This window comes from Ptychodera flava, chromosome 12, assembly GCF_041260155.1.
Source record: "Ptychodera flava strain L36383 chromosome 12, AS_Pfla_20210202, whole genome shotgun sequence".
NCBI lineage: Eukaryota > Metazoa > Hemichordata > Enteropneusta > Ptychoderidae > Ptychodera > Ptychodera flava.
The window spans coordinates 10,328,634-10,352,315 of record NC_091939.1 but is presented as its reverse complement, the minus strand read 5'-3'; the positions used below and the strand labels follow the sequence as shown (position 1 = coordinate 10,352,315).

Here is a 23,682-nt window from a genome sequence, read left to right as displayed (position 1 = left end):
ACGTTCCCTTTTGAACGGTGATAAAGAAGTCAGCAGGTACGGTTGCCGGGTAGGAAAATATACACTTTCAATTTATTTACATTAATCTTCCAAATACAATAAAATATAAAAGAGGGTCAACTATCTAAGGTAATATGCGCCTCGAAAGTGAAAGACTTAAACTTTTGCTCAAACTTTCCTCAATGAAACTTTCGACCATTCTCTTACCAAAGCAAGAATAAAAATCAGGGGTCACCGTGCAAACTTTGATACTAGAGAGACAAATTACTTGAAATTTCCCGATATTTGAAATTCAAAATGGCCGCCATCCCTGTGTTAACTCTATGGGGAAAAATAAAATTTTCGATTTTCGAAAAACTAAGACGGTGAAAACTTTTCTTTCATCGAGAGCTTCAAAATGAGCCCCAACAAGTGGTAGATCAGAAGAGAATTGATAAAATTTGAAAGCCCGAATTTCTGTCCCCGAGGTGCGTTCTACCTTAGGCCTAATTGATAGAATTAGCATCTTTGATCAACTCTGATTATTCATAAAGCTTGACTTTCAAGTTTAATTGTTCTGGAAAATTCAGCGAATGGAAAAAAACACAGACGTCAACAAACAGATTAAATTTGTGACACTTGGGTGATTGCTTTCGATTTGCTTTTTTTATGTTTTTTTTTAATTTACTTGGTATGTCCTAGTTGATGAAGAGGCTCATATGTCAACAAATTTGGATTCAATTTGTGTAAAACAATAATGAGCCATTCAAACTCGATGACAAGATAGTTATTTACAGACGCAATTTAAAAAACATGTACAAATCTGTCACTTTGATCATAATCGTGCAATGTAGTGTACCGATGGCTTGTCCAAGCACACTGTTACACCGTTTTACGTCTATGCAATCTGCCTAGTCGATATTTAAAGCACAATTTCTTTACAAGAAAAAGAGGCGATCCAGTTCATGTAACGTACGAAAACTTGTTTGACGCAGTTTGCTGGATCATAGCCCGACACTTTTGCAGAAGAAAACACTCTCTCACACCACAACTGGGGGCTTCTTTTTCTCTTGCGCCCGCAGGCGATAGGCCTCATGTGCATTCCAGGCGAAAAGGAAATAGCCAATGCCGACACCAACGACAGTGGCGAGCAAAATCCAACCGTTGTAATTCATAACCAGTAGCATTACCAAATATCCTAACAGCAAACGTACGACGTGAAGAGAGCTGAGAGCGATGTGGTATTTAAGCCTGTGAAGAAGAATATAAATGTACATCGAATCAATGTTTTTCAATGGCTCATGCTGTTAAATTTTGAAATGCTGTAAAGATAATCATCATATTTATTCCATTTTTATACCGCCATCTGCTGCATCCGCTATCCTCGTGCGCTATTAAAATGACCACTACATCACCAGGGACTGGTCAGTTTCTTCGGCCTGGGGATGGATTATTGTTTTTTGCCGACGTCAAAAAGTGGCTGACCCAACCTATTCCAATTTTTGAAAACAGGGTGACCCCCCATTCCAACTTTCGAAAACAGGGTGATAGGGTGACCCCCCTGCGCGTGACAAAGGTAAAACAAAAGGTGGAATGAAAATTCATTAATTCAGTAATATAAATATATATATATGTATAAATATATATATATATATATATACATACATATATATATTTATATTAAACATTTAGACATTCTGTGCTTTAGTGAAATTGTCGTCATGTCAGTTGTAAGTGTCAAGTTTAAGTTTGAATACAGTATTTTGAATGAGCCGTGAATGTATTCCACACTTTCTATGTATAACCAGATATCCACATCTGTTGCACATAAATGGATGTCAATCATTAATAATCAAAGAGAGAAAAGCGGTAAATCGAAAACCCCGGTGTTTAGGGACGGACCATTAGATCTTGGGAGGGGGGTGGTCAAAAACAGAAAAAAAAAATTTCAGAGCAGAAAGTTAGGAAAAAAAAATCTTCAAACTAGTTTGCAAAATAAAAAAAAAAAAAAAGAAGACAAAGGCGTAAAAAAATCTGCAAAAGTATTAAAATTTTGAATTTTTTTAGATTTACCGACAGAAAGCAACTTTCTGTATTTATTAGTACATCCTCCCGGCACATTTTTAATTTTAATTTATACATTTAGAGTGACTGTGTCCCTTATACTGGAAGTTGTGATGATCTTATCTTTTCAGAACTTTTGTATTCTGATCACTTGAAAATTATGAAATTATAGAGCCTGTTTTCTACTTGTTTCCTGCGTACAAACCAAGCAGGTACACTAGGTAAAACATTGAAACTATGGTATGGTTGTCAAGATAGAAAGTTGTATTTGCCTTTTAAGATCAAGGTAAACAGATGCAGGCCACATCAGTTTCATTTTTTTCACAGCATTTTATTGCAATGATGAATGCAAGAATGGGTGAACAAGTAGAAACACGTCAATAATGATAAAACAACATATCAAGTCATTATGTATTATTTTGCTTTTAAAAAGGCATTTTCAATTCTTTTTTCTCAAAAAACAGCCTCAAAAAACAACAGCAACACATGTTTTAACATTCAACAATACACTAGGTAGAATGCCATCTATCCAACAAATCCCAACAAAAAAACACACAAAAGGGTTGAACTTTGAAAGTTTCTCGATAGCAAATACTGAATAAATCTGCATGAATAATCGTTTTTGTGTAGCAAATTTCAAAGAAATTGGACAAGCCCTTTCAGAGAATACAGATTTTTTGACCATGAATGGCATAAATTGCCCTAAAAAGACAAATATTGAAATTTCAACACATCTATACTCATCCAATCAATTTGGACATTGCTGCTACAGAGAAATAGATGTTTTGATCAAAAAAGGGTAACAATTGCTCTAAAAACACAAATATGCAAATTTAACTATATTATTTAGCTTATTTTAGCTTCTCAGCTTGTCAAAATCAATTGTAAATCATGAGATATGCATGATGTTTGGTGGGGTGAATGTAGGCATTTCACCACGCAGTAGAAAGGGAAGCCAGGAAACCAAATAGTCAATTTTCAAACTGTAGGAAGCTACTGAGGAGCAAGAAGACCATGTTTCAGAGGAAGATGTGTAATCCGAAAAAAATGCTCCCAAAGTGCCACCAAATAACACCATTTTTTCTCTATTTTTCAAAAGCTCCAACAGCAGGAGGGGGGACACCCCCTCCTGACCTCCCCCCGCAAAAATACTCCCCAAGTGCCACCAAATAACACCATTTTAATCTCCATTTTCAAAAGCTCCAACGGCAGGAGGGGGACACCCCCTCCTGACCTCCCCCCGCAAAAAGTGCCACCAAATAACACCATTTTAATCTCTATTTTTCAAAAGCTCCAACAGCAGCAGGGGGACACCCCTCTCCTGACCTCCCCCCCCCCCTGACCGCTTGCGTGGCCGCTTGTGGTGCTTGGCACCACATCTTTGCCCTCTTTATCTTCAGACAGCGACGAACTAAAAAAAAATTATAAATCTGAAAATTTACTCTGAAAAAAAAAATTTGCACAGCTAATCTCAATTGGAAAAAAAAAATTTCAGAAATTTACAATAGTAAAAAAATTTTTTTCACAATTTCATTGTGACCACCCCCCTCCCAAGGTCTAATGGTCCATCCCTTAGACTTGCCAGCCATCCAATTACATCTCTGATAAGCCATAGAGACCTATTTTTATAAGTTTTAGCCAAATCTGTACGCAGCCCAGTGTCAGAGAGGATCTTTTCTTTTAACATCGAAACCATGAAAGCACAGCTTTCATAATGATTAGTACACTTTGCAAAACAGACTTTCAATTTACAGACATCAAGATATTTCTAATATATATATCTGATATATTAAAGTACCGGCCCTACGGACGCGCCGAAAAAGTTTAAACATACAAATATCTCTGATATATATGTCTGATATAATAAAGTCACCGCCCCAAGGGCGCACTGAAAAATATGTCTGAAAATTAAAGTTAGGCGCCCAAAGGGCTCGCCGAAAAATGCCACTGAATGATGAAATTTGTTGCTGGTACGATGCATTTTAGGAAAGTATGAGCCCGTGTCGAAAGTCAAAAACACACTGACTCCCCTATTGAGCACTTCAAAAACATGGTGACCCCCTAATCACCAAAGTCAGAAACCTGGTGACTTCCCCCCCCCCCCTATGAATCTCCGGCCCCCAGGCCGAAGAAACTGACCAATCCCCTCTCAGCGGGCAACTTTGAAAAGAGTCAACTGTTTGCAATTGCTGAAATCTTTCCCCTACAATGTCAAAGTAGAGAAAAGGTTTCAGCAAAAAAAGATGACTGCAATCCACTTGAGAGAAAGTTACTAATACACGAGTTAAAATTCACTCACAGAGTTTCAGATAAAGTGTTTATTGTGTTTTTTTTGGCAAAACTTGTAAATAGAGCTGGCTTACAAAAACAACGGCACTGATATTCACCTCTCTATATTAGTTGTCGTTCGTTTGCGAGAGTCTTTTTGTTCCTTGGTGCCATCCGTTAACTGTCCGTTTGTCTCTGTATCGCTTTTGTGGCAAGTTTTCTTCTCAGTGGAAAAAATATCTGCATCGTATTTCACCCATCGGTTTGGGTCCATGTAAATCGACAGCGCCCTCTTTAGTGTGGGATCTTTAACCTTTGATGGGTCCAACCGGGGATATTTGGCTTCTCGGTGAGCTTGAAGAGTTGCCTGCTTGGATAGCTCTCTTTCCAACCTTCTGGTCAAGGCTTGGATGTACGATTCCATTAGGGTCAGTATTAATGCTACGACGCACACACCAAACAGACCTGTAACAAATTACACATTGTGACGTTCAACGCTCAAAACAACGGCCCGGGTAGACTTGGTTCAAGTCGGTGAATTTCTAAAAAATCTGCTGTAATAGTTTCGTTTCTCTTGTGTATCTCCTATTTCATACAAACCTATTTAAATTTGGCAGCCAAGGCCAGCTTTCTTTGCGATTAATTGAACGCGTTACATTTGAGTCTGTGCAGTAGTGAGTTAGTTTCTGCTGTGATTCCGGAGAAACTCCCACAAGCGCTCCTTAGCTAGGTAGTATGCTAAGTAGATTCATTTTCGGATCGATCTATTGATCCCGTAGTCGATATGCCCGCCACTGTAACCTAAATACTCACAAGGTGGTTCAACACAATCACTCAAAAAACACACCATCCGATTTGTCAACTGGCCGTGCGCTCGCACAAAACATTCAGAACTACACTCCCATATGCCTAGTTGGATCACAAATTTAACCATCTCCTCGAAAATCACGCCGATGAACGTGTTTCTCGCATCATCTTGAAGAAATCGGCCGTGTTTTGAGACCAAGCGCGGTGAAATGTGGCCTGCAGAACGATTCTACCATATGACGTCATTTTTTCCACTGCGGATTGGTTCAACTATACTACACCAGTGACGTTTTGCCATGACCTTTGTTTTGGCCGTTGATTAGCCAATCAGTAGTGGAATAAATTACATCATATGGTAGTAGGTGTTTCAACATGCTCTGGGGAGTAGAATCACACACAAAAAATGGTGAAAAAAAATTATCAAAGGTTACGGCTTCTGGCCTTTCCAAGCACATAATGTAGTTTTTGGAATAGGTAGATCTGGGGAGGGTTCAAAAGTACAAAGATAAAGATTGCTAAAAGCTCTACAGCTTGCCCCTATTGTGCATTCACGTGACAAGAATACAACAAAAACAGACGGGGAAGAAGTACACAAGCCCTGCTAACTCTGAAAAAAATCGAAGCTTGGAACGCGGAAAAAATTGCACCCATTACTCTACTTACACATACTTGTAAATGTGTCAAAAATAGTCAAAAACCTTTGAAAATTCTTCTGCGTAATATCTGGGGTATTTCAAATGGTATACGTGCCGAGGTACCGTTGTTCTGCATTCCACGTCAACAACTCTGAAAACTTTTCAGAAACGACACAGCTATAAAGAGAACAGCTTTGAAAAGAACACCGTGCGTTGAATACTTTAAGCGACGTATAGGTATTAATCTTTCAAGTACATCTCCACCAGTAAAAGATTTCACAAGTAAGTTAAGGCATGGGTCACTGTAGAAAACACACTGACTCTATTATTTCAAGGAATATGGTCAGAATTGAATGAAATTAGATCAACTACTTTGTTTCGCTATACTTTAAGAGACAGGCTATATAAAATGTTGACAGATACGGTCACGTCACTAAAACTTACATTTTCCCGCCAAAATTCAAACATATTATGTTAACGCGATATTTCTGTCTGTTCTTCTGCATAATCTGAAAGAGCAATTATCACTCAACATAACAGAACGATAACAGTAATAAAATATTTTGACATATCTATTAACCTTAACATTATCTATTATTTTAAAATATCTGTGAAACGTAAAATATTGCTCGATTTTTTTAGGATTTTGGAGAAAAAAATTGTGAAACGTTAATAATTTTGAATTAGTCAGTGGTTGTTACATGAGCTTCCATGCTTTTTTGCATCTACTGACGATTTCTTTTGAATAACATTTTGTCTTGTGATTTTGGCGGGAAAATATAGGCTGTTAGTCTCGTGACTTGGTCAAAATCTAAAGATTTGCAAAAAAATCATTTATACACACTGAGAAATATATTTTTTGCCAACTTTACTGTCATTTCGCTGAGAATTTTCTAAAACTTGATTCTTACCTACCATAAAATGTTATAGTCTCAGACCCATGCCTTAACGTTCATGCGTTTATGAAAGGCGGCGCCTTTTTCCTGTTTATTAATGGGAAAATGGAGCACACAAGTCTCACCTGTTGGTGAATCCACCATCCATTGTTTTAGCAACACGTGACCGATGTCCTGACCGAAATAGAAACTATTCTGTCAAAGAGAGATGAATGCAAGTATTAGTGTATTAAAAATACGACCCGATTGATGGAAATGAGCTCACTCGTCAACCCGATAACAGAAACCGCGGGAGGGGGCAGGTCTACTTTCTTACTCTTCTCCCAAAGAATGTTCCTTCTTGAGCTGCGTCAACATAGCATTCATTTGTTGCTCGTTTATTTCAACCCATAAAATTCAATCGTCAACACAAGGAGGCAATTCAGCTACAATAGCTGTATTGACAAGCCCAAAACTGGATGCATACATATAATATATATTTTAAGAGAGAATCGTTATAAACTACGTCACACGCCTCTTTACGGCAACGGCTTAGCGCTTGAGTTTTGCGTAGGTCAGCGGAGCGGAAATTATGCTCTGGCTCGCGAGAATGAAAGAGAGGGGCAACATTCGAGTCGTAGTGGAAGGCAACAAAGTGGAGCACGTGCCGCCACCAGTGTTGTCTATGGTAAGTATGACGCCACCACTTCTGGAATATTATTATTAGACCAAGAAACTGGAGTTGATACAGGCATGAAGATGGGAAGGGACACTTGTCGAAAGTCATAATTTCTGATCCTTTCATTTGTATTTTTAACATTTCGATGTTGATTCGTCGCATTTCCTCCTACGTCTAGAGAGACTTGTAAGTGAAATACAGAAGTCAATTCGTACAGCAAAATGAAACACGACCAGTTTTGCAATTCTCCGTAAGGTAGAACGCTCCTCGGGGACAGCTGTTCAGACTCTCAAACTTTTTCAATTCTTTTCTGATCTACCTCTTACGGGGGTTCATTTTAAAGCTCTTGGTGTAAGAAAACTTTTCACATGCTTAATTTTATTTTTTCTCTATAGAGTTAACACAGGGATTGCGGCCATTTTGAATTGTCAATATCGGTAAATCTTGAGTAATTTGTATCTCTAGTATCAAAATTTGCAAAGTTGGGCTAGCATCGACTTTTATTATTGATTTTGAAAGACTCTGATTGAAATATTCTTAAAGGAAAGTTTGAGCAAAAGTTTAAGTCTTTCACTTTCGAGGCGCATACTACCTTAAAGAACATTTTGAAATGCCGATTTCTTCCTACCTCTAAATTGCCCGTTTACCAAGACAGTGTGTTATTAGAGAAACAAAAGCGCTACTTAAGGTAGTATGCACCTCGAAAGTTAAAGACTTAAACTTTTGCTCTAACTTTCCTCAAGGAATCTTTCAATCATTCTCTTTCAAAATCAAGAATAAAAATAGGGGGTCACCGTGCAAATTTTGGTACTAGAGAAACAAATTACCCAAGATTTACCGATATTAGAAATTCAAAATGGCCGCCATCCCTGTGTTAGCTCTATGGAGAAAAACAAAAATTTTCGAATTTCGAAAAACTAAGCCGGTGAAAAGTTTTCTTTCACCGAGAGCTTTAAAATGAACCCCCACATGTAGTATATCAGAAGAGAACTGTAAAAGTTTGAGAGTCCGAATGTCTGTCCCCGAGGTGCGTTCTACCTTAAAGTAGGCCTAATCACAACATGGATGTTATGTGACGAAAAAAGTCTTGTCCAAGGAAAAAATGCGAATGAAATTATATGAATTTTTTTTTCTACCAAAGGATAAAGCCAGAGACTATGTCTTGGTGGACAATTAAATCGTTGCAAAAGCTTGGTTAAGGTGGCATTCCACACAAAGCTATCAGATTCTCACCACTAAAAAAACATTTGATTGGATGTTTCAAATTTCGAGACACAAGGAAAGTCATTCACTTGGCAACTAAACTATCCGCAGGTACCAAGGTAACTTGATGAAGTGAAAGCAATCCGTAACGTCGCACAATACAAAAGTAAACACGGCTGTAACAGTTCTAATCAAGAGTGTGTACAAAATACCGCGATATCCTAAGAGATGATATTGTTATGCTCGCATGTTGTACAATGCTGTGAAAGTTGGCAACATAACAAATATACAAACTGGAAGCTGCAAACCACGATTTCGTTTTGCATCTTTTCAGTTGATTTGCAACGCGTTCTGAAGTCAATGACATTAGACAAAGGGCCTGTGCAACGATCAGCCCGGTAACTCTCACAAAAAGACATCGAAGTTGGGAAAAGTTAGGAAACACTGTTATTTACTCTCTACAAAAGATTAAAAAGGGGATGTAAATGTGACTTACTCGCATTTGCATCATGTGCATCATTTCCATCATGTTTTCAAGTATGTCCGACTCTGTCTTCTCATTCTTCCCTCAGGTTATTCCGTACAGGCGGGGTTCAGATGGCCTGCAAGAGCAAAGAGTGAAAGTCAGACGAATACGACTCAAAACATTATTTCTCTCGAAAAGCTTTCTCAATGTTATAGAAACAGAAGCAAAAGTGCTCGTTGAAGAACGGGTTCATAAACGAGCCGCACGAGTTGATAAAATGCTTGTCAGCTGTTCGCACATCACTCGGTTTCCGTTACGTTGTCGGTGACAAAACAACGGCAGCTGAAAAATGTTAAAGATCTTCAGATCTTAATACGTTGCCGCGATGTACCTCCCAACGAGATATGTGGCTGAAAAGTTCGAGTAACTTGCTTTAGAGTTATTCATGTTCGTTCATTGAAACACGTAGGTACAAACATGGTCGAATGTTACCTTTTATAGATCAACCATCGACAATACTCAAACCTCCGCCAGGTTATCGCAGCGTTACCAAAACGCACGTACGTATACAACCGAGCACCTCTAAGGACTAACTGCATGTATTGGCGATTACGTGTTCAAGTCAACATTTAGAATATCCGGGTTTATTGTATATAGGGTATATTAGTATTCAGATGTTGTGGCGACACCTAATACTTTTAAAGTATACCTAGTACCTACATGGTTGACCAGACAAAGCCGGTCAATTTGATTAGGTGAAAGCTGAAACCCGTCTTTTTTATGATATCTCGACTGGGAGATCCGGGTTCTCAGACAAAGACAGCTATAGTCCAGGAAAAGTTGTCTAAGGCAAAATTGAGTGAGTAATGACGCAAATGCATGCGCTGATCTTTAGCGGAGATGAAATTTTAGCAAAGCGTACAAAAAAGGCTTAAATGAGAGCAAAATGGCATAAAATATGGAAGAAAACGTTGATAAAGATCATGTATTTTTTGATGTGCCCTCTGCGTAGCTACGAAGAATTGAGCGTTGTGGATGTTTTTGGAAATATACACAGTCACGTTGCTGAAAACCAACTAGGGAATAGATAGTTTGTTACCACAATTGAAACTTGGTAAATTACTCTAATTAGCACCTTTACAGCACAATACGGAAAATATGCATAAAGATACCGGTATAAACTCATTAAGTTCTTCCTGGCGGTATACATCTTACGGAATATATCCGATATTTAGGAAGTGAGTGGACGACGCCATATTAAAATGGAATGCTTAAATCGACGACACAAACTTTGAAATAAAACGAGAAAATTTGTAATTTGCAAGCCATTTGCCGACAATATCGTCGCTAGTAGGTTTTAGTGGTTGGAAAAAAAATGAAAAGTCAAGTGGAAACACAAAAGCCGTTCGACCGCATCGTACTGGCTTTCTCAAATCACCGTTCCAACCCACAGTCACTTGTGGTCTATTCAGCTCTGGGACTATTCGCCCCATAGACGTGTGTACATAAGCGAGAAAAAAAACCCAAGTCTGGAAACAAAATGGCTATTTCCTACAGGGATTATGCCACCATGTCATCTTCGACGTTCGATTTTACTGTGAAAAGTTTGTCTATCATGTAACCGTCGATCGTTCCCTATCATTCTCAAAATTCATACCTGGTACTTAATTTGCTTCAAAAACGCTCGTTTCGTGTGATTTTCGGCCGACGTTTCGTGTGATTTTCGGCCGAATTTGACGGGCACCTCGCTAAAACATAAGAGTGAGCCAAAGGGAACTTACGGACATTCACTCAATACATAAACACAAATTTTATGGGTTTAGGCGCGGTCCCTCCACAAAAAAGAGAGATCGTGGTTTAGGTCATTTGTACATTTGTAAACGTCCACCAGAGGACAGTCACCTGTACTTTATGTGCCTCGAAAGTGACAGACGTACACTCTTACTCAAATTCTCCTAAACTTCAAACCATTCTGTTCACAAACCAGGCATAAAAATCTGGGGCCAAATTTGGCACCAGAGGAAATAAATACCTATAACATTTGCCGATATTTGAAATTCAAAATGGACGCCATCCAAGGTATTGTTAATTCGACCCTCTATCATGTCTATGGGGAAAATTAAATTTCAGAGTTTCGAAGAACGAAGACAATGAACGTTTTTCTTACCCCAAGAGCATTAAAAATAGCCACAACAAGCGGTAGACCGGAAAGTTATTTAAAAAATTGAGATCTGTTCACGATGCGCATTGCATCTTACATTACCCTAACCCTAACCCTAACCCTAAGTGAAATATTAACCTTTTCATGTTACTTAGGTAGTTTCTTATTTCCTAAAACAACTAAATTTCCCCCTGAATAAGCTTGGATTGTCAATTTATGTCTCCAGCTATATGTAGAAGCAGATTCCATTGTATGCAAAACAACATCATAGCGGTGGTAGAAATCTTACTCTTTAGAAGTAACAAAGGTAAACAACTTCTACGGTCATCGTTCTCTGACTGTCTTTCAAAACCTTCAATTTTCTTCGCAGTCACGAAATAACCACGTGAGCATTTGTAAAACAGTAATAAACTTAACGACGTTGTTCAATTGACTTGTCGTGAACACAAACAAGCAGAGCGCTAGCATTCGTCCTTAGAGGACGCTTAAAAACCCGCAGGAACATTAGATGTGGCAACATTTAGATGCGACAACATGTGGATGTATTAATCATTTCAAATGTTAATTTCGTACACAGGAAGATGCCACGACAAGGAAATCATACATGCAGACCATCGACTCAGGAGTAGAATGTAATTGGCTGCTCGCCAGTCTTATTTTGCATGTATATTAGTGAGCGACAGGCTGTTAGCTGGACACATACTTCCTGCCGCTACGCGACACAAAAATTCCCGGGAATATGACTTGTTACATGAAAAATCCGACTTTCTTTCCTTACCAATGAAAAATGTCCACAGAACAACCTCAGTTCTTTATGTACGTAGGCCAAGAACCCAACACTACTTTGGTATGCAGACAGTGTTTCGTTATTCTAAGATTTTTCACAGAATACCAAAACAATAGAGGTGGGACTAAGTGGAGCCATAACGAAGAGAAAATTGGTAGCAGACGAGACCAACTGTCGGTAATTACAATAGACATAAGCAACTGTAAGCAAGGGAAAATTGGAGGGTGTCGACCTCTAAAATGTGACCCTACCCTTGTCACTTTCCCGCCTTTATCCAAGGTTATGAAACTGCTAGTTATTGAACCGGTGCCTGAACACTGAATCGTGAGCAGAATGTCATCTGCAAATTACGGGTTGTAAGACCACGACGAGTCCCTGGCGAAAGCAGCAAACCTTTGAATTCCATCAACGCAGGGGTTTTGATAGAAAAATCCCCACAACCTCCCCCCTCGAAGATTCAAGTGCCAACAAGGCCGCCAATTAGTATGCAAAGATTGTCACTACTTTTTTCCTTGAGAAACTGGAAACTCTACAAATGCCAGGCGAATCTGTAGTGAGTATTTCACAACGTGGTTTTTGCAATGAGTCCGTTAAAACCGCATCAAAAGGATAAAACTGTGAACTTGTGGTGTGTTATATAAGACATTTGCCATAACGTTAATACCATCTGTACAGTAAACCAGGTTAACTTCGTGAAAGGTAACCCCCCCCCCCCGGAAAGTTCTGACCCTTCCTCGATCTCTCGGCCAATCTCTCTTAATTACTGTTTCTTTTTTTACATTATGCGCACGCGCACACACACACATCGCTCACGAAGAGTCACTTAGGCCTCAATGAGATGAACATTGGTGATCATAAACAAATATGGTATTCAGACAACGTCGACACACCTGAAAAAGTACAAATATTTTAGGAGCGGGGCGTGACTTCAGGCTAGTAGACTCCGAAGATTGCATTGACGCTAATTAAATGTGGTGGCAATCGTTCCGCTCTACAAAATATGTCGGTATAACATGAATAGCCAGTTTGATACCCTCAATAATACGGGAGAATCCTGCTTATTTTCTCTCGTCTTGAAGTCCTGCCACATCCGTATGCGATAACAATCGTCATCAGTGGTCCTCTCCCTGATGGAGTTCAGACGACAAAACTACGCCCGTTGTCGTGATGGGGTTTTATGATCAAGGTTCTTGTCTGACTTATATACAGAACTGCGAACGACACCAGTTCATGCTAAGAACACAAGCTTTATTACTGAACACGCCATGAGATAAAAAAGGCGCCAACCGGAACACAACTGTAGCAATTACATACAAAGGCGCCAAAGCGCATGCACCGAATGTAATAGAACACCAAAGGATAAACAGTTTTTGGCGGGAGATTATAGTCCACAGTCATTGGATGAAAGTTACCGAAGAGTCTGATTGGTAGAAGGATAACACATAGCAGTCTGCACGATAACCCGGCTTTTGAGGTGTGGCCGGTACCAGCGATTTGATTGGGTATTGGAGGGTGATTGGCATGTGCGACGTCATGTCAGAAACCATTTTCTTTCATGGGTGGGTTCACCCACTAAGCTATACATAGCAATTAATATTTGTTATCATATGAAGATATTCTACAATAATTTGATATTGTTTGTAATTTATTTAATAATAATAATTATTTTCTTGATGATTTGAAAACGTTGACAACCTCAGTATGCACGTGTTCTATGACAGTTAAATTTCCCACCCTGCGCATAAATGGTTGACACTTCGACGAGAGTTGACCGATGTCGATGCTATAACATCAAAACATTAGAACAGAAACTCTCATGGTTCTTAAAGTTACGGATCAAATTTAAAGCTAATTATCTTTCTACGGTAGAAATGAAGATAGGTACAAAAATGGCTTTCCTAGAATAAACCTAGATTGAAAGGTCTAAATGTCGCGATCACATGAACTTCCCGACCGGTCCAACTACCCGTCAACTGCCGTACTGACTGTCAAGATTCGATGTCTAAACATCAAAGAGCTGCTGTGTACCAGACCCCAAAGAGTACTACCATATTTATCGAAAGCTACAAATATGCGTCTGTTTTTACTCACAATGACTCAATCCTTTCTCAAAGCTGTTGTCATCAATATATATTTGGAGCGCAAATTTCCTGACGGGCAGTGTTTGGATGCCGGATACGATCATCGTTGTATGGACAATACCATCGATGATCGTTGACACTCGATGGAAAATCGACGGCTGGGACTATTATTATGTTTGGTTTTATAGAGAGTAATGGGCTCTGGTACAGAGAATCCGACTGATTACAGATATTGGAAGGTAAATTTCCTGTCGGGTAGTGACGGGCAGCAGTATGACCCCTTCTCATCGAACACTTGCAACACTGCCTGCGATCGCAGACCTGTTGTGGCATCGACAGAAATTTTAGTTGTCAGGATTTTGTTCAACAAATACGGGCTACCACAAGTTTACCTCTGAATGCAGTTGTAATTAGTAACCTCTACTACATTAATAAAGAAAATGAGCTCATACGCCGAGGAGTTCTTTCGTATTGTGCAAGTTCCGTGCGTTTCGAGTGTCTCGCCAGTCAAGCTATGATTCATGAGCGAATAATACACGACAGCTCATTATGCATGACCTCATTATGTCTAGACTCTAAACCAATAGGCACAGCTCTGAGATGTCATATGATACTATTCATGAGCATTTGTTTACAACATATGCGATTTTCGCGCCACGTCGTTAGCCTTGGTTTTCTTGATTATTTACGCCTATTTTACCTTATTAAGGCATAGCTGATGAATCATACTTTGAGGGCAATAATAATCGGCTAATCTGCATTCAAGACAGTGGAAAGGGATTGGCTGGTACCGCGCTTCGCGCCCTTACGACTGGGATTTGACATGTGTCCATCAATGGTTTTCACTGAAAGTTACTCAAAATCGTGTCAATCAGAGCAATTACCGACGAAGGGGCAAGCCCCGATGACTAACATGAAGCTGTATGTTGCCAGGAGTAAACCATTGCCGATTGGAGATGTTTGCATTCCTCTGACGGTACTTACGTTGGAACATAATCGGCTTGAAAATTTTAGGGTTTTTCATTGTTTCGCTCAAAAGTTTACAGTGCTGAGAACACATTTTAATGAACAACAGTAAAAATTAATCATTTTTAAATAATTAGTAATACCTCAAGGCCTTATTTTTCGTACTAAATTGTCTACATGATTTTTAGACCAAAAATTACAAAGTTTCAAAGAGCGGTCCTGTCAACCCCACAGAAAATGTACCCTCCATTTCTTCGTGCAGTGAGGTCACCAGCCGAGCGAGCGGGACTTTAGCACCCGTTTACCGTATTGTGGAAGCTATGCCAAAATTGACACTTGCAGCCTTTTTCGAGCAGCGTCGTCCTCAACAGCACGATTATGCCACAAAATTGACAAAATTTTCATATTTTGCCCTATATTCACACTCGTGAATTCGCTCCATTTGTGCCGACGATCGCGTGCCCACTGACCCAGATGATTTTATTTTACGTTTATATTGACAATGGGGTACATTAAATCTGCATAGTTTGGCGATTGACTCTTTAGACCAAAAATTACAAGTTTTCAAAGTTGAGTTCGTTCAAAATCAAGTAATTTTAGCTACCCGATTGAAAAGTGATAAAATTATATTTTAAAATATGTATATTGCCAAAAAATTTGTCGACAATATTCTTCAGACCTATAGCCGACACTTACCATCTCAAAAACAGTAAAAACATACCTTACTTTATGAGAAAACCGCATCTTTATTTGGGGGATATTGCTGGCTTTTGTTTACTTTTAATGACGCCACTGAAAGACGCCATTTTTGCCGATATTACCCGTCATGCAATGGTACCGGAAAAGCCCGGTCGTCGTGCAGACTGTAGGCTCTGCTTAGTCCTATTAATAATGTTCAAATGATGTGTCATTTGTTCTCCGACATTCTCCCGGCGACGAAAGATAATCTTGAACATTTCAATATGAATTATCAATAAATGATTCGTTGAACAAAAACTTAGAAATTTCAAAGAGTTAATTGACTCAACAGTTACAACAATTTATGAAAGTTCGGATATTCTCATCCTGGCTGCAATGGCTGCATCTCTGGACGGTCTCCCCGACTCGGGCGGGTCATTGGTTTTCTCAGCAGAAATTTCTTGCCGGAGAGAGCGTTTATTACGAATTTGCTGAGTCGAGTGCCAATCAGGGCGGCCATCAGTTCTAACCGAGGCAGTGACAAATCGGACGTTGGGGCGACGCGTGCCTTGGCCATAACGATAGAAGTTTCACTTGAACTGCGGAGATAAACTACAGCTCCGTAGGCGGTAGTGCTGGCGTCAGCGAAAACATGAACTTCGCAGTCGTCGTTATCTTTATTCCTGAGAAGTATTGGCGGTTTATTGTCGTCTTGCGTGTAGCATTCAAGTCCGCTGCGATCTGTATCCATTGAGAGTTCAATTCAGCATCGAGCGGTTCGTCCCAAGGGAGCCCGCGTTTCCATAGTGACTGCACAAAGAGTTTAGCTTTGATGTGAACTGGAGCTACGAAGCCCAGTGGGTCGTACAGTGTAGCGGAGGAACTGAGAACATCTCGTTTCGTTATCAATTCATTTGGAATAGGCTCGCTATTATTTTCTGAGTAGGTCATCGTGTCGCTTTCTGGTTCCCAACGCAGGCCGAGTACTGGTACATCATGGGAGGGTTCGTAGATATCATCCTGTTTTGCGAGTTCACATAGTCGTTCACTGTTGGACGTCCATGAGCGTAGCTTGAACCCACACGACTGCATGAGGTGGTTTGCGTCGTTGTAATATGACACGGCCTTTTCATCAGACTTGGCACCGTCTATCACATTGTCAACATAAATATTATGTTTGAGGTCATCAGCAATCGGTATGGAGGCGTTACTTTCCAAGTGGGTCTTGATTACAGCGTTGAGCATGAATGGGGAACAAGCCGCCCCAAACAGAACAGACTTGAATTGATAAACATCAAATGGACTTTCGGGATCACGAATGTCCGATAACCAAAGAAATTTGGTGTATTGACGCTCGTCTTCCTCTAGACGTATGTTTAAGAATGCCTTTTCAATGTCACTGACGAAAGCGACTCGGTTAGCGCGAAATCGTAGCAAAATGGCAGGTAAATCATTGATTAATGATGGCCCAGTTTGAAGACAGTCGTTTAGACTTGCCGAGTCAGCATTTTGTTTGCTACTGCAGTCGTATACAATACGTATTGGAGTGGTAACTGAGTCCTTCTTGACAGCTCGATGCGGCAAATAATGTCCTTCAGTTTTGTTGTCATCTTGAATCTTCTCGACGAAGTCTCGGCGCAGTTGATCGGCGATGATATCGTCATATCTCTTCGTTAAGTCAGGGGTCAAACGGCGAACCATAGCGCGCGTGCGATTTTCAGTTGCCGCATAGTTTGAAGGCAGTGGCGGATGATCAGTTTTCCATGGTAAACGGGCTATGTATTTACCATTTTCAACACGTAGATGAGTGTCCCGATATGTTTCGAAGTCGGTATTTTCATCATTTTGCGAGTCTGCCTTCACTCCGATGAGCTCTAAATTCCACCAGTTTCGTATGTCATCGTCGGTGTGTGTTTCTACGTTCACGTGATGAATATTAATGTCAGAGTCCAATTTCCCACGCTTTCCAGTAGGACCGGACAACAAGTAGCCGAACTTAGATGATATTGCAGTTGGACCTGCCCCGCGCACGATATGGTTTCCAACAAAGTTCCAATATTGATCAGCTCCGATGAGTACATCAATTTCCATAGTTTTAACATTGGAAACTGGGTGGGCAAGCTTTAATCCCCGTAGATGGTCTGAGTTGAGTATTTCTGCTGACACGTGGTTGAATAGGTTGGACGAAATCTCGGGAATTATCAGGGCGTTGACAGTACTGGTATGTCCATTCTGTTCGTGCAAAGTTACCATTGCACTTTTCATTGAATGAATTTGTTTCGAATTGTCCCCGAATGTTGACAGGCTAACGTTCTCATGAGTGTCCGATTTCAAGTTGAGTTTGTCAGCAAATCGCTGCGTGATAAAAGTTCTGTTGGACCCATCGTCAAACAGCACGGTAGCGTTGATAGGTTTCCTATCGCCGACCGACATAGGAATGACTGCCGTCTTGAGGAGAACCGATCCGTTGGGTGTAGATTTCCCCTTTGTGTCGTCTGTCTTCGCCAATGCCACATGAACTTCAGAAGTTCCCTTTTTCTCAGACGTTGTAGCCGATTTGGTGTCATGATGAAGGGTAGAGTGATGTCTACGCTTGCAGATCTTGCAAGTGTAACGAGACTTGCAATCGCTCACGCGATGCTTTCCAAGGCAATTGTAACAGAGACGATCGCGTTTGACAATGTCTAAGCGACGTTTCGGGTCGGTGACAACTTGGCAATCACTTGTGTAGTGATTTCCCTTACAAAACACGCATGTTTTGATTCTCAAAGGCTTTGTTGTGCGCGTAGATGCGGCCTTAGTATGAAATGAAGCGGTCATATTAGGCTGTGTTGCTGTGTCCGCAACCGATAACTCATCGAGTGGAACTCCGGCTTGAATGGCGTCGATTTCCCGTAGGATGGCTTTGCGCAACTCTGGTAAAGTCCAAGCCTTGTTTCCGTGATCTCTTGCAATCTGTTTCCGAATATTGTTAGGTAGTTTATCTCGAATCATGGGAATGAGAAGTTCTCCATAAGCGTTCTCTTCTTTGCCAAGTGATTGTAAACCGCGAATATGACTTTCTAATGTGTCATAAAACAATCGCAGACTGTTAATGTCACTCGTAGGTTGAGGAATCTGCCACAGTGCAGTCATGTGCGCATCGATGATCAAATGATTCTGTCCGTAGCGTTCGATGAGTAGCTCTAAAGCATGGTCGTAGTTGGAGTTTGTCAAGGCGAGACCGCTAATCGTACGGGCAGCTTCATCAGTTAAAACGCTGCGTAAGTATGTGAACTTTTGAATGTTCTCGAGGTTCTTATCATTATGGATGGACGATTTGAAAGTGTCGTAGAAACTCACCCACTCGAGTACGTTTCCTGAGAAATTTTCAGCTGTAGTTTCGGTAATGCGACCGTTTTCTTCGATGTGTCTTGAGTAGCGGTGTCGGAGTTCGCCGATGGGCCAGTCACATTGTTCGGTTTGTTGTTTTTGATGAAATCAGTGATCTTGTCGTTTCTCTCGAATATCTCGGACATGTAGTCGCCAGATTCTTGGCTCGCAGCATCGTAGCTTGCTTCATCCGTATTATCTAAGATATCTTCTTCGATCTTAGTTAAAGATTCGTATTTCTGAGTTAGTTGAGTGTTCAATGCTCTGAGTATCCTGTGAGCTTCAGTCTTGTTCTCAGCTGCAGCGAACGTTGATGTGAGTTGTTCTGCACGGTTGAACAGCCTCGTCATTTGGGCACGTTGTCCCCTGCGCTTGAGTTTCAACTTGGCCAATTTCGTTGCCAGTTGCTCGGCTTGAGTTGGTTGCTGCTCCTCGTCAGACATCCTTATCCTGGTCTCGGCACCAAAAAATGTCGTGATGGGGTTTTATGATCAAGGTTCTTGTCTGACTTATATACAGAACTGCGAACGACACCAGTTCATGCTAAGAACACAAGCTTTATTACTGAACACGCCGTGAGATAAAAAAGGCGCCAACCGGAACACAACTGTAGCAATTACATATAAAGGCGCCAAAGCGCATGCACCGAATGTAATAGAACACCAAAGGATAAACATTTTTTGGCGGGAGATTATAGTCCACAGTCATTGGATGAAAGTTACCGAAGAGTCTGATTGGTAGAAGGATAACACATAGGCTCTGCTTAGTCCTATTAATAATGTTCAAATGATGTGTCATTTGTTCTCCGACACCCGTCAATATCGAACCACCAGGTGTTACAAACACGGTCAACCAAGAGGCAGCACCAGCCATCCTCAATTTTGTTGAAATCCAGTGTAGAAGTACAGTACAAGATAGAAGTTTTCTCTCACTTTAAGACATGGAAATAAAGTCTTAATACTGAAGTCTCCTTTCCTGCACGTATGACACAGATGACATAAACAAAGAATATATCCCATATCTGCATGTGTGTTAAGTGTTGGCAGCAATGGCGGAAACTATTCACCCTACTCGTTTCACGAAATACTACGGTGGCCCAAAACAACTGTTCTCCACATTTAAAGTCTGCGTCGCATTCAATTGTTTTTCTCTCACATATGTCTCCGCATTCAAAGTCTGCGTCGTATTCAATTTTTTCTCTCACATAAGCTTATGTCTCTGCATTCATAGTCTGCGTCGCATTCAATTGTTTTTCTCTCACATATGTCTCCGCATTCAAAGTCTGCGTCGCATTCAGTTGTTTCTCTCTCACATATGTCTCCGCATTCAAAGTCTGCGTCGCATTCAATTGTTTCTCTCTCACATATGTCTCCGCATTCAAAGTCTGCGTCGCATTCAATTGTTTCTCTCTCACATGTGTCCGCGTTCAAAGTCTGCGTCGCAGTCAAATGTTTTTCTCAGACATATGTGTTCGCACAGGCGCTTGGCACATTGCTGGGATAATAATCGTATTTAATATGTAGAATGTCTATATACGACTTGATTATTCAATAAAAGAATCACCGTACGTGATATTAGTGTAGGCCTATAGGCCTACATGTTGACTGGTATTATATACGAATGGCTATGGCTGCCTGGCTCGGGCCCGGCGAACGCACTGCATAATCATCAATGTGTAGAATGTCTACATGACTTAATTATTTAATAAAGAATAACAGTACGTGATATTACTGTACATGTCGGCTAGCTTAACCGAGCGGCTGTAGAGCTCTGCGGGGCTTGGGCCCGGCTTTGGCCCGTTGTCCACTGCTGCCCATCCTGTTCTGTGCAGCAGTGGACAACCAGCCCAAGCGGGCCCAAGCCTCGCAGAGCTCTACAGCCGCTCGGTTAAGCTAGCCGACAATACTGTAATATCACGTACAGTTATCCTTTATTAAATAATCAAGTCATGTAGACATTCTACACATTGATGATTATGCAGTGCGTTCGCCGGGCCCGAGCCAGGCAGCCATAGCCATTCGCCAGTAACATGTAGGCCTATAGGCCTACGCTAATATCACGTACGGTGATTCTTTTATTGAATAGTAAAGTCGTATATAGACATTCTACATATTAAATACGATTATTATCCCAGCAATGTGCCAAGCGCCTGTGCGAACACATATGTCTGAGAAAAACATTTAACTGCGACGCAGACTTTGAACGCGGACACATGTGAGAGAGAAAAATTGAATGCGACGCAGACTTTGAATGCGGAGACATATGTGAGAGAGAAATAATTGAATGCGACGCAGACTTTGAATGCGGAGACATATGTGAGAGAAAAACAATTGAATGCGACGCAGACTTTGAATGCGGAGACATATGTGAGAGAGAAACAATTGAATGCGACGCAGACTTTGAATGCGGAGACATATGTGAGAGAGAAACAATTGAATGTGACGCAGACTTTGAACGCGGAGACGTTTGTGAGAGAGAAAAAATTGAATGCGACGCAGACTTTGAATGCAGAGACATAAGCTTATGTGAGAGAAAAAAAATTGATGCGACGCAGACTTTGAATGCGGAGACATATGTGAGAGAAAAAACAATTGAATGCGACGCAGACTTTGAATGCGGAGACATATCTGGAGAGAAAAACCATGAATGCGACGCAGACTTTAAATGCGGAGAACAGGTAGTTTTGGGCCACCGTAAAATACAGCGATGTGTAACAAACAGTCTTCCCCAGCATAATAAGTAACAAGTCACAGGAGTATAACAAGCTTGTGTTGAACGAGGACTGTAAAGCTCTAGAAGTATACAAGAACCCAAGACGAGTTGATCTGCTTGCAAATACCTGTACCTCCCGGTTTATTGTCCGTAAAAGTGACTAATTGTCTGTGGAAGATACAGCATTCATTTCTTCGCGAGGAAAGCTTATGTGCTTCGTGACCGTTGTCGCCAAAACCGTTTGCATAAAACCCATCAGGATACCGACTTTAGAGTCACCTTCGATGATTAAGGGGGAAAAAGAAAAAGCCAAAGACGAAGTTCAAGCACTCTAGGGATCGTTTTAGCACCGTCCCTTCACTCACGTGGGTGGAGGGACTGTGGTACGTAGCATGACACTGTGTTGATAGGCGATTTGTATAGCGTTTATTTGAAAATAATACATGGGTGCATGCAACAAAATTTCAGCAAACGGATTGGTGTTACTACCCCACAGATCATAGGAGAAGTTTAGAGATGGTCATCAAGCTATATTTGAGATGTCAATTATTTCATTTTAATGAAATCATGTACAAATGCACATGCTCAGCCGAACAGAAGGCTGAGAAAACACCCCTTCTCTAGTATTGCATCGAGGGAGTCACATTTAGTTTGGTATTGAAGGGATGGAAGCGGGATCGCTATTTACAAATCTTTCCATACGGTGGTGCTAACATCAGACGCTAGGTAATACGTTCGCCGAAGCTTAAAAGATTCAAACTTGCATACCTTCCCTGTGGGAACTTTGAACCATGAACCTTAGGGGTCTGCATCACCCAGCGAAGTATATCATGAAGGTACTGTAGTTCGCGCCTCGAAACTGAAAGACCTCAACTTTGCTCAAAATTCCGGTGAGAAAAATCAGTTTACCCACTATACACGGACACTTTAAATTCAAAATGGCCGACACCCCTTTTCGATTTAACACAAAATAAGAAGCCAGTGAAAACTTCGTTTAGACTTCAAAATGAGCCCAACAAGTGGTAGATCATAAATGTAAATGTAAAAGTGTGAGAGTCTGAATATCTGTCCTCGACGCGCATTCTACGTGACCGAAAGACCATATCTTTTGAGGAACCCGTTTACAGGCGGAGCCAAGTGATTTACTGTTATATGTAGTAATCGAATTTATGTTTGTTTGTTTTTCTAAAGCACAGCCGTACCGTAGGCTGAGAAGCATAATTTGTCCTGCACGAATGCTCCAAAAAGCCACGTTACTTGTTGTGACGGAGAACAGTGAATGCTAACGAGGGAATGAACAACTTCTATAGGGACAGGATCTGTGAAAAAAACCTGCCGAAGACGTGTGTCGTAGATTAAACCTCTTTGCGGACATGCGTACTCAGTCCGTAAGTTATACAGTTGTTAAAATTTCTAGAGTCCTTTACTTCCGTTTTGATTCTAGACCAATTTCAAAACAATTTAAATAATTGTGTGCTACCTTTCAAATATTGGTATTACAAAATTCTTGATAAGGCCGTGAGAGGCTTTTGGTTTCCTGTATCACCTGTATCACGGCCCCTCTTCACCCGTGCCTGTGTGGTTGAGTAAACAATAGTGACATTTTCAGACCTTTGACTGAAATCAGCACTTTATCACGCTTTCCCCTCACCCTCCTCTCGATCTCCTTTTTATCATCAGAGGTGGTATGTCTTACCTTCGCTGCGTAATTCTCCCGCTTAACTTCGGCAAAACGTGGACTTTCGGCGAAAGGTACTGACGAGTCCACCATGCGTAAGACACCCTTCAGTTCAGGTAGAAAGTGTGGAATGCAACAGCCTTGGGTAATTATACATATCCATTGACAATCAAAATGATATACATGCCTGTCGAAATGCAAAGTACTTTTCACTTCGGGGTCTGATTTACTGGTGTCACTTATGAACCCGTAAAATGGGCTGGGTTTCAAT

General features: G+C 40.7%; 2 protein-coding genes across 5 annotated transcripts in view; both read right to left on the bottom strand.

The window, feature by feature from the left end:
• Nucleotides 1–42: 42 nt before the first annotated feature.
• LOC139144948 (uncharacterized) overlaps nucleotides 43–23,682 on the bottom strand; it is a 62,066-nt gene continuing 38,426 nt past the window's right edge. For 2 of the 4 annotated variants that reach the window (XM_070715784.1, XM_070715783.1), the window contains exons 2-5: nucleotides 9,007–9,112; nucleotides 6,775–6,844; nucleotides 4,431–4,776; nucleotides 43–1,230 (exon numbers count right to left, since the gene is read on the bottom strand). In XM_070715784.1, coding sequence (XP_070571885.1) covers nucleotides 1,020–1,230; nucleotides 4,431–4,776; nucleotides 6,775–6,844; nucleotides 9,007–9,039 — 660 coding nt within the window. In that variant the 5' untranslated portion in view covers nucleotides 9,040–9,112 and the 3' untranslated portion in view covers nucleotides 43–1,019. Of the gene's footprint in view, nucleotides 1,231–4,430; nucleotides 4,777–6,774; nucleotides 6,845–9,006; nucleotides 9,113–9,468; nucleotides 9,601–23,429; nucleotides 23,643–23,682 lie in introns of those variants that run through there. The other 2 variants (XM_070715785.1, XM_070715781.1) reach the window with 2 other exon arrangements.
• Nucleotides 16,262–18,784, bottom strand: LOC139146038 (uncharacterized). The gene has a single exon (XM_070717484.1). It carries the CDS (start codon nucleotides 18,782–18,784, stop codon nucleotides 16,262–16,264), a length of 2,523 nt encoding a protein of 840 aa, XP_070573585.1.